Here is a 17,029-nt window from a genome sequence, read left to right on the forward strand (position 1 = left end):
AAATTTAAAAATTAAAATAAAAAAATAAAAGTTTTTTTAAAAAAGTAGCATTAAGTCAAGCCTCCCCAAACCATACATTAAGAACAACTTAAATATAATTTACTGAGGGAAGACAGCTGATGGCAGTAGTTATTTAAACTTTCTTAGCTATGGGTTTCCTCTCCCATAAACAAGAAGACCCTGCAGGATCTTTTTTTTTCCTTGGGGGAGGGTTTGAGACAGGGTTTCTCTGTGGCTTTGGAGGATGTCCTGGAACTAGCTCTTGTAGACCAGGCTGGTCTTGAACACACAGAGATCCGCCTGCCTCTGCCTCCCAAGTGCTGGGATTAAAGGCTTGCACCACCACCACTGCCGGGCCAGGATCTGTTTTTACATAATCCAATTATGCTGGATCACTAAAGCACATCCCAGCACCTGACAAAGAGGAGTCAAAATCAATAAATGCAGCAGAAGCTGGCCAGTGATGGCACACACCTTTAATACCAACACTCGGGAGGCAGAGACCGGCAGTTCACTGAGTTCAAGGCCAGCCTGTTCCACAGAGCAAGTGCCAGAACAGACTCCAAAGCTACACAGAGAAACCCTGTCTCAAAAAACCTAAAAAAGAAAAAAAAATACAGAAATAAAATTAAAACTCAGATATTTTATATAAAACCATTATAATCAAGATTTGGGGTCCTTTTATGTTTTCATTTTTTTTGAGGTGCTAGGAATTAAAATCAACATACCAGGCAAATGCTTTACCACTGAGCTTCCCCAGCTTCTTTTTTTTTTTTTTTTTTTTTTTTTTTTTGGTTTTTCGAGACAAGGTTTCTCTGTATTGTTTTGGAGGCTGTCCTGGAACTCTCTTTATAGACCGGGCTGGCCTCAAACTCACAGAGATTCACCTGCCTCTGCCTTCCCGAGTGCTGGGATTAAAGGCACGTGCCACCAAAGCCTGACCCCAGCTTCTAATTAAAAAAAAAAGATATAAAGATAGCTTAAATATATCTCTGGAAATTTCCCCTAAATTACCCAAGTCAGGGCACACAAAGTTGGGCTTGAAAACCTAATGTCTGTGATTAAGGAAATGCAACCGACACATACTGGAACATCAGCCACCCCTCTCTTTGGGGATCTGTCTTATCCTTCCACAGGCATGGACTGCTGGTAGCCATATCTCTGCCATGTGATCCTACCCCCTTTGACAGTTGGTCAAAGTGGGCAATCAAATTACTCTTCTGGAAAACTGATAAGGAATTTGAAACTCTAGATAGTCTAGTTCAGTGAGTCTCAACCAAGGTGAATTTTGCCTATTGGGACACTGGCAGTATTTGTAAACATTTTGTTTTGTTTTTGTTTTTTGAGACATGGTTTTTCTGTGTAATGGCCCTGGCTGTCCTAGAACTCTTCTTTGTAGATCAAGTTGGCCTTAAACTCAGAGATCTACCTGTCTCTGCCTCTAGAGTACTTGGGATTAAAGTCATGTGCTACCATGACAAGCATCTGTAGATACTTTGTTAAAAGTCATTGGGGTTAGAGGGGTGGCTGGTCCAGACATCCAGTATCTGTAAGTCCAGAATATTGCTAAACATCCTATAATGCACAGCAGCCCCACAGTAAAGAATGATCTTATTTATCTAATGCATCACTAGGTAGTGATAGTGTAAATTCAATTGGTAGGAATTCCTGATCCTCATCACACATGCAAGAGAAGCAGGCAAAGTCAACCACAGAGAAGCTAAGATGTGTGGAGAGGAGCTGAACTTAGTTTTCTGATTCCTCCTCCTTTGCCTCCATCATGGGGTTCAATCTAGAGCCTTGAGCACCTGAGGGGAACACCTACTATTGAGCTGCTGCCCCAGCAAGTTTTCTATGTCCCAACTTCAAGTCTTTCTGCATGTTTGGTTTTTATTTTCCCTTTTCAATAATGAACAATGCAGCATTCTACTCTTGAAAGGTACACAACATAGAAACAATACTGTCGCCGGGTGGTGGCGCATGACTTTAATCCCAGCATTCGGGAGGCAGAGGCAGGTGGATCTCTGTGAGTTCGAGATCAGCATGGTCTACAAGAGTTAGTTCCAGGACAGCCCCCAAAGCCACAGAGAAATGCTGTCTCAAAAAAACAAACAAACAAAAGAAAAAAAAGAAACAATACTGTCTTAGTTAGGGTTTACTATTGCTGTGAAGGGACACCATGACATAGTAACTCTTATAAAGAAAACATTTAATTGAGGGTAGTTTGCTTACAGTTTCAGAGGTTCGGCCCATTATGATCATGAAGGGTCACAAGCATGGCAGTATACAGGCAGATATGGTGCTGGAGCGAGAGTCCAACATTTTGCAGGCAACAGGAAGATGACTGACTGTCACACTGAGGGAAGTTTGAGCAAAAGAGACCTCATAGTCCGCCCACACAATGACACACTTCCTCCAACTCGGCCACACCTCCTATTAGAGCCATTCTCTTTGGGGATCATTTTCTTTCAAACCACCACAAATACAGAGCAGAAAACGCCCAGTTAGAAGTCAGGGTGTACCAGTTGTGGCACACCTGTAGTCACAGCAGGTAGAGAGAGGAGGATCAAGAGTTCAAGTCCAGACTCAGCTACAGAGAAACTCTGAGACTAACTTGGGCTACATGAGAGACCCTATCTAAAAAAACAAAGCAAAACAATAAGCCAAACCAAACCAGGGTGATGAGTACTAAGAGAAGGATCATACAGAGTATTTTGAGACTCCAGAATAGTGGAATTTCACGGAGCGGGGAGAGGTAAGGAAAGAGTCCTACAAGATGTGACATCGACACTGAGAACTCAAGCAAGCGGGAGGAAAGCATGGCCAAGTAGGAAGACGAGTATGTGAGTGGTGTTCATTCAGATAGAAGAACAAATGTCCATAAGGGAAACAGCATGGCGAGTGTCTGGGATACAAAAATGTTTGGTGTAGCAGTGCCAGTAGTCTGTCTGTTGGCTCTCAACTGCAGTTCTGCTTTTCTCTGCATTGCAGGGGATAAAAAACCAGCAAGTTACATCTCCCTGAGCTCTTTGTCAACTGGCTATTGGCCAGGTTTTGCCAGTGGAAAGCAGGGGAGGAAGATGGAGGTGGGTGTTTTGTGTGTCTGCCATGTTCTTCCACATTGCTAGAATCTCCACTAGTGGCAGCAACAGCAGCCAGTGAGTGAATCCTCCTGGGTTCACCAGCAGCCATGGCAAGGTCACTATGTCAGCTTCACTGGTAGTGGTGCTAATGAAGGTGGATGCTTTTGTATTCTGTTCAGCAGCACAACAGTCACAGACAGCATTGTTTGCTGAGGCTAGGTAGCATCTTTTTCACACTTCTCCAGCCTAGGTTCATGTAGCTCTAAATTTCTGGGGAAACAAATCTTTCTACTCTTCTAACTCTTTTTTTTAGCATTTCCATTTATCACATTGCCTGTGTTTAAAATACCTCCTGACTGAACCCTAAAATAGCAACTGAGTCAGAAAATAAGATGGGGTGGAGGAGGGTTGTGGTGAGGGATTTGGTTCAATAGGTAATTCAACAGCAGGTGGTTCAAGCTGCGTTAGGAAATGATCAGGCATTGGGACTTTATCTTAAGAGCAGTGAAGACCCACAGAAGACTTAAACACACATTAAAGATTGAGCACAGGGTCTTTCCCATGCTTGTGCACACAAGTGCTGGATCACTAAACTACATCCTCAGTGCAAGGTTTTAAACAGACATATACTTTATAAATCTTTATCTCCAAGATCTTGTGAAACAGTAATTTTAGTATCCTTTTTTAGAAAGCAAAACAAACAAGCCAAACACCTACATTTCAAAACACCCAGAAGAGCTGGTATTAGATTCTTTTCTTTTCTTTCTTTTTTGTTTTTGTTTTTTTTTTTCTTTCCAATACAGGGTTTCTCTGTGCAGCCCTGGCTGTCCTGGAACTTGCTCTGTAGACCAGACTGGCCTCAAACTCACAGAGATCACCTGTCTCTGCCTCCTGTGTGCTAGAATTCCAGGCATGCACCACCACTGCCTGGCTTGTTTTTGTTTTTGAGACAGGATCTCACTATATATAGTCTAGGCTGGCCTCTGACTCATGGAGAATCCCCTGCCCTTTGCCTCCCGAGTGCTGGATTAGAGACACACACCACCATTCCTTTTCCTTTTCTTTCTTTCTTTTTTTCAGGGATTGGATGCAGAGCTCACTTCACTAATGAGCTATATCCTCACCACCTTGTTCTGTTGCATTTAATCCTAGCTGGTCATGGCAGCATGCCCGAGTATACTGTTTATTCATCAAGTATTTTATGACTTCTCATGTGCTCAGCACTTTTCAGAATGTGGGAAGCATAGTTATAGACAAGGCAGATAATATCCTTACCTTCTTGGACTTTGACATTTTAGTTGGCAGGCAAATAACAAGTGAAGAAGATAATTTGCAGTCTGATAAAATAAATAAGCAGTATACTGACAGAATATTGGCTGAGGGGAAGTGGGAAGGGCTAGCTGTGGGAAAATGCTCGGGGAGGAAGTGGAGGTTGATCACTGTGGAACCAAGAAGGGTAAAAAAGTGTAGGTGGTTAAAGGCCAAATTCTAGGTCTTGAAAAACGGATGCATTTGAATTGTACCAATCAAGAAGCAGAGGCCCAGTACGAGACGAACAGCAGAGGCTAGTGAAGCAATTCCCTGTGAGCTATACTACCAGCAGAGGCATGGACATGATCAGATTTGGTTTTTAGAAGACAATGGATAAACTATAGGAGGTAAGACTGTTGGGAAAGCCATTGGAGAATCATTGCAGTGGCCCAAAGTTGGAAACTGGCCTGGATTAAGGTTTATTCATGTTCTTTCTTTGTAGAGTGAGGATAGAAGTTTAGGAAAAACAGATCAGCAAACAGTACTGAGAAAGACTCCAATGTGCTGTAGTGTGTCAAGATTTAAAACATGTTTAAGATTGATGTACTTTCTACCATTCACTACCAGCCAACCTACTTCCTCTTACTCAGGTTTCACTCTAGCAGGAACCAAGAACAGATGTGGCCTTGTAACTCACTGAACCAATTAGTGGCTTTAAAGTCTCTTTACCATGGGTAGTTTTTGTTGCTTAACTAGCTGTTTATCAATTGGGATAGGCAGTGATGCAAGAACCAAGAATGGCTGCAGAGTTGTGGTTGGGCTCAGTCTGGAAAGGTTTGCTCAGTTCAGGTGTTTGGTTTTGCTTCTTGTCCTTCCTACAGGGCTATCAGACCTGTACTGCCAATATTAAACTTCAGTGTAAAGGGTTCTTGCTAGCCTTAAATCCAGTTCTGGTGTCCCAGTGCCTTTATGCCTCTTGATAACTGTAACATGTTCATTCAAAACAACATGCTATAATTCAGCTGATACACTTAAAAGCCTCTTTAGTATCTGTACTGGCTGATTTTGTATCAACTTGACACAAGCTATAGTCATCAGGGAGGAAGGAGTCTCAGTTGAGGAAATGCCCCCATGAGATTCAGCTGTAAGGTATTTCTCAGTGATCAATGGGGGAGGGTCCATGCCATGGTAAGTGGTACCTGAGCTGGTAGTCCTGCATTTTATGAGAAAGCAGGCTGAGCAAGTCAGTAAGTGGTACCCCTCCATAGCCTCTACTTCAGCTCCTGCCTCTAGGCTCCTGCCCTGTTTGAGATCCTGTCCTGACTTCCTTCAGTGATAAACAGCAGTGTGGACGTGTAAGCCAAATAAACCCTTTCCTCCCTAACTTTCTCTTTGCTCATAGTGCTTTGTCATAGCAATAGAAACCCTAAGACAAGTTGGTACCAGCATAGTGGGGTATTGTGACAGACCTGACTACGTTTTGGGGAGGCTTGTGGAAGAACTTTGGGACTTGGGGCTAGAAGAGTCATTGGGTGTTAGGAGCTCAGTGGGATGTTCTTTGGAGCTTGGAAGATAATGTTGAGAGCGGGCTTGGTGGTGGTGGTGCACTCCTTTAATCTCAGCATTCCTGAGGCAAAGGCAGGTAGATCTCTGTTAGTTCAAGGTCAACCTGGTCTACAGAGTTGGCTACACAGAGAAACCCTGTCTTAAAAAACTGTTGAGAGCAGTACAGAGCACGGAGTTTTGACTTGTGAAGTTTCAGAGGGAAGTTTAAAGACTGTGTTGCAGCCATTTGTTATTTTGAATTAATATTCTGTGGTTCTGGTGAGGTGGGGCTGAACAATCAGCTGTGATTGACAAGATACCAGAACTACTAAAGCAAAACTGCTTTGCTGGTATACTTGATGCTGGTTGGCTGCAGCTAAGAAATTGATGGTGATTAAGAAGAGACCAGTATCGCCAGGCGGTGGTGGTGCACGCCTTTAATCCCAGCACTCGGGAGGCAGAGGCAGGCGGATCTTTGTGCGTTCGAGGCCAGGCTGGACCGATAGCCTCCGAAAAAATACAGAGAAACCCTGTCTCGTAAAAAAATAAAAAAATAAAAATAAAAAAAAGAAGAGACCGGTATCACGAAGGTGAAATCTGGGAAGTGCTTCCTGAGAGCTCAGAGAAGCTGTGTTCCAGAGATGGCCAAGGTTGTACCTCGTGCTGGTAGCTGGACTTGGTAATGTGTAAGAGTCACCGTGATGGTATTGGTTTTGACATGGGCAGCACCTAAGGCTTGACACTGTGAGAGGCCAGGAAAGCCCATTGGTGAAGTGCAACCTCAGTGGCAGTTGAAGGCCCAGGAGGGGCCATGCAAAGAAGTTGGCACCATGAAGAGACCTTATGGGAGACTATTGTTGGAAATGCAGCCCAGTTGCAGCAGAAGACCCTAGTGTTTTGCAGGTGCCAGTACCATGGGATGACCACCAGGAATAGCAGCAGCAGTGGAGTTTGGAGCCAGCTGAAGCCTAGAAGACAAGCTCTATGTGATACAGAGGGAGGAGTCGAAAGAGAAACACACACACATTGGAGGAGTCCAGAAGATTTTGAGTGGATCCCAGCCATTAGGCAACTGGGATTTGGTTTTGCATTGATTTGATTGTGACTGGGCTCTGATTTTTCCCTCTTGAAGTAAGAAAGAACCCCTAACTAAGACAATATCCAAAGACTGGTGGCAAACTATGAATAAAGCTCTCTGTATTATTATTATTGTTCACTTTAAAAATGGCTATTACATGTCAGTTCAAAAATATAGATGTCATAGCTCTGATGCCTTCAAAACTGTGCCTACTTAAGGCATTAGCTAGTTTGCCAAGAAAAGATCAGTTATGTTCACTGTTAAACAGGTTCAGAATCTCTTTTTTGTTTTCTTGAGACAGGGTTTCTCTGTGTAGCTGTCCTGGAACTTGCTCTGTAGACCAGGCTGGCCTTGAACTCGCAGAGATCTGCCTGCTTCTGCCTCCTGAGAGCTGGGATTAAAGGTGTGCGCCACTACGTGCGCCACTACTGTCTAGCCAGAATCTCATCATTTTGCATCTTATAAGAATTTATTTGGCCTTGGACATGTATATCAACTTAAGATTCTATGTGGTTTTATTTACTCAAATATACTTTTCTGTGTATATGTGTGTGCATTCACCTTGTTTTATGAGAAAAGTTCTCTCACTAGTGTGCTAGACTTGCCAAACCTAGGGATAGAATCCTCTGGTGTCATCTCTTTAGTATTGAGATAACAAGTGTGAGTCTCCATGCCTGGCCTCTTCAAATGGGTTCTGGGGATCAAACTTGGCAATTACTTTACCAACTGAACTATTTCCCCAGCCCTACTACTGTGTATAGTTTTAAATTGCTATCTTCTCCCCTCCCAGAGAGGACTGCTGTTCAAAATCATACTTCCTTAAACCCTTTTTGTGGGGTGAAGAAACATACAAGATAAATAAATAAAATAAAGGTCACAATTGTCACAGCTGCTGGACAGTTTCCCGTGCCTGTAATTCTAGCCTCTGGAAGGCCGAGGCTGGAAAATAGACAACTGCAGGCCAACCTGGACTTTGTTGCAGGATCCTGATTCAAAAAAATTCATTAAAAGTACACATTTTAAAATCTCAGTTATTATAACTATGAGGAAAGACATTTTACCAAGATTTGCTTTGGGTAACTACTGTCAAACTATACTTGAGAGCAAAACTTGAGTGAAATAATAAAGCTTTATCAATTCTATTGGCTTTGCAACTCACATGCAGGAAGTGCCAGTTCCTAAGCAGTCAGTGGCCATAAGAAAATCATTTATTTAGGCCAGTGTCTTAAACTGTGGGTTGTGACTCCACGTGGGACTACCTAATGAGATGTAGAAGTTGTAGACAATTTGGCAAAAGTAAAAAATTCCTGAGTACAAAATGACCAAAATCAATTTAAAATTAGACACAGTATGATGAATGGAGGTGTTTCAGGCAGTCTTGCACCTAGAATTAAGGAGCATCAATGCAGCCTTGTTTTCCTTTTTTTGGAGACAAGGTCTCTATGTAGTCCTGGTTGTCCAGGAGCTTACTAAGTAGGCAAGGTTGGTCTCAAACTCACAGAAATCCACCTACATGCTGGGATTAAAGCGTGCACCACTATGCCCAGCCATTCTTGCTTTTGAAAACATAGCATGTTCATTCTTCCTGGTCTGTGCCAAAAGAGTACTGCCCCAAACACTTTGGCTCAGACTGTATGTTACAAACTGCAGTGTCCTAACTGTGCACACAAAGTTAGCTGCTGTTGTAGAAATCATGCTTTGTGGAAAACAGACTCAACATCCTTTTCACCATTCATCATTAAGTATCAAATTAGTGTGTCTTTGGATTGTATTGTTAGAATGTTTGATTTGAAAATTTAGGGACTAAGCCAGGTGGTGATCTCAGAATTCTTGAGGTAGTGGCAGGTAGGAATTTGTGGGTTTCAGGTCATCCTAGTCTGCAGTGTGAATTCCAGGACAATACAGGCTACACAGAGAAACACTGTCTCAAAAAATCTAAACAAACAAACACCCCCCAAAAAAATTAGGGACTAAGTTGCAGATTTGAGTTTCATACCAATCCCATGGACTTTAATGTGGGATGAGGACAGACTTTCCAACAACTTTGGAACAGTCCCAGATATACATCTACCATTTAATATTACATACTTATGGAAGGCAATGCTCTCAGCAATGTTTATTATAAAATCAAAAATATCAAATCAACTCCAAAAAAATGTTGAAAATGCTCTAAATACTGTAATATTAAAATCTAGCACATCACTGTCGTTAGTAGGCAGATTTGTTTTAATCTTTTAATAAATGGTGTCTTGGGTGTTTTGTTGCTGTGAAAGGACACTATGACCATGGCAACTCTTATAAAGGGAAACATTTAATTGATAGCTGGCTTACAGTTCAGAGGTTTAGTCCTTTGTCATCAGAGCAGGAATCATGGTGGCATGCAGACAGACTTGTTGATGAAGAAGTAACTAAGAGATCTTACATCTAGATCCAAAGGCAGGAAAGGTGAGCCACTGGGCCTGGCTTAAGCTTCTGAATCCTCAAAGTCCATGCACTTCCTCCAACAAGGCCACAACCACTCCAACAAGACCACACCTCCTAATAATGTCAATCCCTATGAATCAATGTATGGGGGCCATTTTTGTTCAAACCACCATAAATGGTAAAATTATATGTATACCAGAAATAGTTCCAAAATAAAATTATCTATAAATGAGTTTTACACCTATTTTATATACTTGTATACCTATAGTTGCATAAAAATTTATCAGATTAAAAGAAGGGCAACTACTTGACAAGCATGGTGGTGCACACCTTTAATCTCAGCACTCAGGAAGCAGAGACAGGTGGGTCTCTCTTAGTTTGAGGTCAGCCTGTTTCAGGACAACTGGGACTTTTCCACAGAGAAACCCTGTCTCAGAAAATCAGAATAAAAGACTGGCTACTAGTGGGAAAAGTTTAAAAAGCCCTGGTCTAGCCAGGTCTGGTGGCATCTGGTGGTAGAACTCTGTAAACTTGTGGTCAGCCTGGTCTACAAAGCCAGTTCCAGGCCAGCCAGGGCTACATAGTGAGACATTGTCTCAAAAATAAAAAACAAAAACAGAAGCAAGGTTTTCTCAAGGCCTGCCCCTTGGATTGACAGGCTTGCATGTCTTTTCAGGAAAACTGGAGATTCTAGGAACAGTGGAAGAAAAAGGGGTCTGGGGGGAAGGAAGTGGTGAGCACCAGGAAGCGTCTTGGCTCAAGACTTAACCCACTCACTGGTCAGTTGTCATGTTTGTACCTGATTAGTTGTATCTCTCAGCAGGTGAAGTTCTGCTTGATGGGAGAGGCCATTCTGTAAATCTGTCTCTTATTGGTTGTTGAATAAAGCACTGTTGGCCAACAGGGAAGTAAGAGAGGTGGGACTAGGAGTCAAGCAGGATTCTGGGAAGGAGAAACATAGGGAGCCATCATGTAGCTGCCATAGGGGTAAGAAGTCCGGACCCTTTTCTCCGGTAAGAGAAATACTTAGATTAACAATTATGGATTAAATACTGAAGTCAGAGCTAGCCAGTAAGAAACAAGCAAGGCCAACAGCTTCATAATTAATACAGCATCTTGTGTGTTATTTGGGGACTACAACGTGGCAGAGCCCAGGCAACTGGTGGGGAAAAACCAAAGCGGCTGGCAAGGAAAATGCTTCACTCAACATCTGCTTCCAAACTGAATCTGGCCTTACAGTTTACATACACCACAGTAACCTTTTTACAGCAGAAGGTGATCTGCATGCGCCATGTCAGAGACCAGCACCATCACATTTATCCTCCACTCTCAGAAACTGCAGGGCTAGCCTGGGATCCTACCCCCATTCAAGTTGTATCATTCTTCAGGTTTGAATGTGATACATTGTTTGTGGTTTCTGTTGACTCTTTGGAACAATAAGCAACACAAAATAAGTCCTGAAGACACTTATTTAAGGCATTTGTGACATCATTTCAAAGATCCTATCTTGTGGATTCTTCCAAATTTGCTGCCATTTATCCTATTATCAGTTGGCTCAACCATCATGAGTTAGACAATTTAATGGAATACAAACTTCCAGTCTCCTAGGAAGGATTGATTGAGCAGATACAGGTGGTCTCCAGCTATGCCCAAAGGAAAACATATATAGCACAATGTAGTACTGTTTCAGACAATGCCTGGGTGGTGATTTTCCTTTATTCTGTTGCCAGTGAAATTTCTGCCTTCCTGAAGGTTTTAAATATGCCAGATTAAGTGGGCAATCCAATAGTCTATAGTTCCAGAGTTATGCCATTGAAGGCCACAATTTTATAGAATTATTCTCTGAGTCAAACAGACACCATCTTCTGGAGTTCAGCTGTGCCTACTTGACAAAAATCATCCCAGCTGGTTTTGTTGACTGTTTAGATACACCATAGAGAGGTCACTGAACCCTTGTCTGAGTATCCGGCCACGTCCAATCACCTGTTGCAGGTAACTCTGTCCTATTGCTCATGGTCTAAGGGAGGGGCCAGAGAATAGACAAGGGAAGATTGGGGAGGGGGTCCATTTGTACAGCTATGGAAAAGCATCATCCTTGCTAAGACTTTCTGGTGTGGCCTTTAGGGGCAGGAGCACTCAGTAAATTCATTGGCTCCCCAGAGTGAACATTGGTGAACTCACGCCCCAGTTTGTTGTTGGGACCTTAGTGGGAGAGGTAGATATTGTATATGTCTCCCCTGGGAAGAAATTTTAGCACCAAATAACTAGATCTGCAAACAAATGAATGAAAAGAACACCCTCCAAACCTTAATGTTTTTGCCTTCTTGGGGGACAAGTGTAGCATTTTTGTGTGTGTGTGTGGTTGCCATTGCATTGGTTGGTGTGGGTAATTGGCATGGGTCCAAGAAATTCACTGCAAAAGTGGTTTGTGAGTGTTTGCTTTGCCAAACCTACAGTCCCCTTATTAGGAAGGTGGTAAAAACTTTTGGTGATACATCCCATCTAATAAACCCTTTCGACACTTAGAGATGGACTGCAGTTGTAACCTTAAATAGGTTCCAGTGTGCACTTGTAAGTTTGTATGTTTTCAGGATGGAGGCTTTCTCAGGTAGGAAAGTGATGATTAGTTTAAAAATTCTAGAAAATGTTTCTTGTTGTCTTGGTTTTGAGACATCCCTCCAAAATGTCCAGTGACAAAGGAACCAATTTTGTAAACAAATTAAAAGGCAATTAATCAGGTACTATGAGCACCATCACATTGCCATTTTCCCTGTCACTGAATTCTTCTGGACTATTCAAGATGAGTGAGATTTTGAAATTGGAATCTGAAAGTGTAGTATCTCTGAGGGGCTGAGTTAAGAGGATTGAAAATCTAAGGCCAGCCTTGACTCTATGAGTTTGGGGCAAAGCTCAGATATCTGTATCTCTATCTCTGTCTATATATCTATAAAGTTTCTAAATAATAAAATTGAAATTGGCAGTTAGCTGAATGAATTTATGGTGTTGGTATTACTGTTGTTTTGAATGGCAAGATCATCAGCTCCCCGAAAACAGTTTGATCTCTGATAGTTTGGGAATGTCCATACCTTTAATAGAGCCTCATGTATTTCCCATTTTCCCAAATTTTGATATAAAAGCATCACAAGTTTTTTTCTGATTTATTGATTTTTATTTCATGTGCATTCATGTTTTGACTGTAGGTATATATGTCTGTGTGAAGGTGTCAGATCCCATGAAACTGGAGTTACAGTGAGGAGCTGCCATGTAGATTCTGTGAATTGAACCCAGGTCCTCAGGAAAAGCAGTCAGTGCTCTTAACTGCTAAACCATCTCTCCATCCCTGAATTATAAAGTTTTAATGCATTATGCCAGAGTCTATGTTCAACAGGTAAAAAGTATTTTAGAATCTATCAGGTCCTCAGGAAATGACATCAGAGAAAGGCTGCATTTCTGACTGGGAAGGAACCTGCCATGTTGTTTTTAAAGACAGGGTCTCATGTAGCTTAGGCTGACCTGGATCTTGTTATGTGATAGATAACTTTCTTTTCTTTTTGTTTTGTTTTTTGAGGCAGGGTTTCTCTGTATTGTTTTGGAGGCTGTCTTGGAACTCACTCTGTAGACTAGGCTGACCTCGAACTCACAAAGATCCACCTGCCTCTGCCTCCCAAGTGCTGGGATTAAAGGCATGCACCACCAACACCTGGCTAACAGATGACTTTCAACTCCTAATCTTCTTGCCTCCATCTACCAAGTGCTAGGATTATAGATGTGAACCACCACAGGCAGCCTGATGCCAAGTTCTAGTATATGTATGTGTTTATGATTCTAGCTGCACATGCAGCATGAACCATGGAAGCCAGGATTCAACCTCAAGTGCCATCCATTCCTCAGGAGCAATCTCTCTTATTGTCCAAGGCAGTCTCATTGAGACCTGGGGATTACGGATTCGAGTAGACAGACTAGCCAGCAAACCCCAGGGACCTCCCAGTCTCCATCTCCCCAGTGCTAGAATTATACTGCTAAAACACCAAATGAGGCTTTTTGTTGCAGGTTCTGGGGATTAACCCACTTTACTGATTGAACCATCCCCTCAGTCCTGAACACAACTTTCTTATGATTTGCATTGCAGCAGTCTCAGAGCCTCAAATTACGTGTTCAAATCTGTCAACTCACAAGGGCCCCTCCAGACACTTAGAACTACACACCTGCTGAAAACTTTTAAGTTAAAGCTAAAACAATCCTTCAGAAGCAGACAGGATCTAAACTACTGTATAGAACCATCCTCCAAGCTAAACTGCCACCATCTTTAGGGGCTCAGCTGGGCCTGCTTGCCAAAAATCATCACTGGTGTGCTTGTTGACGGCTGGCACTCTCTCTTGGAGGGAGATGGGGAAGGCCATAGGACCCTCACCTGAATATCCACTTACCCTTCCCAATCACATGTATGCAATTCTGCCTAGTTACACATGATGGGGGAGGGTCTTCTGGGAAGGACTAGAGTATATAGGTGGGGAAGGATGAGGGGAAGGGACTCCATTTACACAGATAAGGTGTGGGGGTTTGTGGTCTCCATGAGTGCTGGGTGTAGACATTCCAGTGTTCCCAAAACCCCTCACCCACGACTCTGTAGGTGAGCCTAATAAACTCAATGATTCACCAGGGCAAACTATGGTGGAATTACACTTTGGTTTGTCCATAGGATTGTAGGAGTGGATAGAAGGTGTTTACACTACCTCATGGGAAGGAATTTTAGAAATCCTCAGTAAATGTTTGAAGGTTTTCTTTTAGATTTTGAAATTCTCCTGTGATGACTGAGTGCTCTATCTCATAGCATGGAGGAAAGCTGTCATGCATGCAGGCCTAATTGGTGAAAGGTTTTATCTTATAAGGGAGAAGACAACTGCATACAAGTGTTAGTAGACTCAGAGTATGTAGATAAACAAAATGATCAAGGTTTAGTTAAAGTACAGTCCTGAGTTTGCTGCTCATACTTTTGTCTGTCCAAAGACAACTTGTACTTGTTACGATTGTAAGCCCATGTGTATGACACTGCATGTGTGGATATGAGTGGAGACCAGAGGACATCTCAGGAGTTCTTTCCCTCCACCTTGGTGGGTTCTGGGAATAAAGACAGATTGTCACGATTTTGCAGCAAGCACTTTTACACACCTTATCCGCTCACAGCTTCTGATTCTTTAAATCCTTCTACACCAATTAAAAACATAGCTTATTGGTTAGGCAGGGAACTTAAAAAATATCTTTTTCTGGTGCCAGGCATGAAATTGGCATTCCAACCAACCAGACTAGGGCCTTGTGCATGCTGGGCTGCTGTTCCTCTGAGCTATATCCCTCCCATTTTCCAGGGTTGTTGACTTTTTCTTTCCGAGTCTGTCTTGAAAACAGTTCTCTCCAATCTAAAACCTTTTCCATTGTGGTCACTGCATTTCCAAGCTGTTTATTTAGATTATACATATTTTGGGCTCATGATTTTAATATATGAACTTTAGTTGGAGCTCCAGAAAGTAGACTCCTGGACTTCTTGAACTAGAAAGAGTTTTTGTAAAATAATTACCTCTTCTCAAATAAAAAGTTTAAAATAGTATCTGGTCAAGGCCGTTAAATCGATTCAATCCTGTTAATTGTACATTCCAATATGACTCAACACAGTTTTGATTCTAACCCAACCAACAGATGAGACTACTTAACTGGTCCAATTTAGTAAAATATGGGGTAAGTGAAAGATGATAAAAGTTGGCTGAGAATAAGTATGGTGAGTTTACAGCCAGTGGAACCTGAGATCAAAGGTACTTGCATATGTTGATTTAATGGTACTGGGGATTATGGGAAAGTCTCCTTTGGATCCTGACAGTTCTGCCTGAAATCTCGAAATTATAAATTTTACAGAGAACAGGATCTAGAACCAGGTAGCATCCCAAAGATGGTTCAGAACACCCAGCTCTAGTGTGGTGAACTGTACTTAGAGGTAGAAACACAGTAAACATACAAAATCATCTCAATAGTGCAATACCGGACTTGCCTTAAATTTAAGGGCACACTTTGGCAGCTTTCAGCCTGGGACTGGTTGAGCCCAGCTGCTTAGTTACCAGAGGATATACCTCATGATCTGCTTTGCATCTCAAGCTAGAATGCAGACCATTTATACAGGAAGGCCACTCTGGACCAAATTTTTACCTCAAGTATGGCTACCAGTTTAGAGCACATTTGTTCGAACAGAACCGTACACGTTTCAAACAGGGGACACAGAATTCTAAGCTCTTCCCGGTCCCGCAGGCAGGGGCGGGAGCCAAGCTGCAGAGGCAACGAGGTTGTCAGCCTTGCAAGAGGGTGTTCTCACGACTTGGCCCCTCCACGCCTCAGCCGGTGCACACCCCACTCCAAGTCCCAAGGGTTCGGTTCCCGGGACTGAGGACCAGCGAGCTCCAGCTCACGCCACACCGCGGGAGTCAGGCACGTGGTAGCCTCGCCGCCCTGTCCCTCCTATTCAGCTACTGCCGAGGCCTCGCGTGTCGCCGCCCAAACCACCGTGCCCCAAGACGGGTGGGAAAACCGGAAGCCAAGATGGCAGCTGCCCGCCCTTCTCTCGCGAGAGGAGCGAAGACGGGAAGGTGGGGCGAGCGGGAAATGCACCAATGAGACGACAGACCGTGCGTGACTGACGGCTCCGGCGGCCTCTCGCACGCCCCGCCCCGGCTGCGGAGCTCGCTCTCCGCTCCCGGCGCTCTCCCCGCCTCCCCTTCCCTCCCCGCCCGGCTCTTCTCTTCCCGTTGAGGTGGCGGCCGGCCTCGCCTCCTAGTCAGCTCCGCTTCTCATCTCCTCGGGTCTTCCCTTTTCCCCGGAGCCCAGAGCGGCCGGACTTCTCGCTTCTTTCTCTACAGTGGCCCCAGAGCCCCTGCGTGCGCTCCTTCTCCCACCATGAATGAGGAATACGATGTGATTGTGCTGGGCACCGGCCTGACGGTGAGCTGCGGGGGACGGCGGGGAGACGTATCCGTCCGGCCTCTCTCGGGCCCGGGGGGGGGGCGAGGGCGGGTCGCTTCGGTGTACAACGAGCGAGCCCCGCCCGCGCCCTAACAGCCCTCGTCTGCACTCCCTTGGGGACCGGCCACCCGCGTCCGTGGCTTGTTGGGATGCGCTGATTGAAGGAGCCCGAGTGCTAGGGAAAACCAGGATGTGGAACTTGGGACCGGTGTCTGGGAAGCTAGCCCATTGGGAAGTTGAGGACAGAGTCGCCCAGCAGCTGGAGAGGAACAGCTTCGTCCTTGTGCAGGAAGGAGGAGGAAAGGGAAAATTGCTTGTGCTCCTTCCACTTCCCCTTTGGGTGGATGACCTCTCCCGATTGGAAGCAAGCAAGCCCTAAACAGAGCGGGAGGGAGTCGGCTGCAGGCGCTTGCCTTTCATTTCCTATGGGCGAGCAGCAGCGGTTGCTTAGCTAGTCAGTCGGCTGGGAAAGCCAGGCAGAGGGATAATCGCTGATCGGTAATTGTCCTAGAGTTTGGCCAGCTGAAGTTTCTAGAGAAAATAATGAAATGAGTTCCTTAAAAAAAAGAAATCCCTTTTCTAATAAGCCTTAAGCATTTCATTGCCGTCCTATCATCCTCTCACTTAGAATGGGAAATGAATTGTCTAT

General features: G+C 43.8%; 1 protein-coding gene across 2 annotated transcripts in view; it reads left to right on the forward strand.

Moving 5' to 3' along the window:
• The first annotated feature begins 4,719 nt into the window (after positions 1–4,719).
• Positions 4,720–17,029, forward strand: part of Gdi2 (GDP dissociation inhibitor 2) — a 40,174-nt gene continuing 27,864 nt past the window's right edge. The window contains exon 1 of one of the 2 annotated variants that reach the window (XM_040755548.1): positions 4,720–4,741. Coding sequence is in view for 1 of the 2 variants with exons in the window: in XM_005071737.4 (XP_005071794.1) it covers positions 16,315–16,359 (45 nt within the window). In the remaining variant the exon portion in view is untranslated. Of the gene's footprint in view, positions 4,742–16,121; positions 16,360–17,029 lie in introns of those variants that run through there. The other variant, XM_005071737.4, reaches the window with a different exon arrangement.

The sequence above is a fragment of the Mesocricetus auratus genome, unplaced genomic scaffold (assembly GCF_017639785.1).
Source record: "Mesocricetus auratus isolate SY011 unplaced genomic scaffold, BCM_Maur_2.0 Super-Scaffold_100013, whole genome shotgun sequence".
In the NCBI taxonomy this organism is placed as follows: domain Eukaryota; kingdom Metazoa; phylum Chordata; class Mammalia; order Rodentia; family Cricetidae; genus Mesocricetus; species Mesocricetus auratus.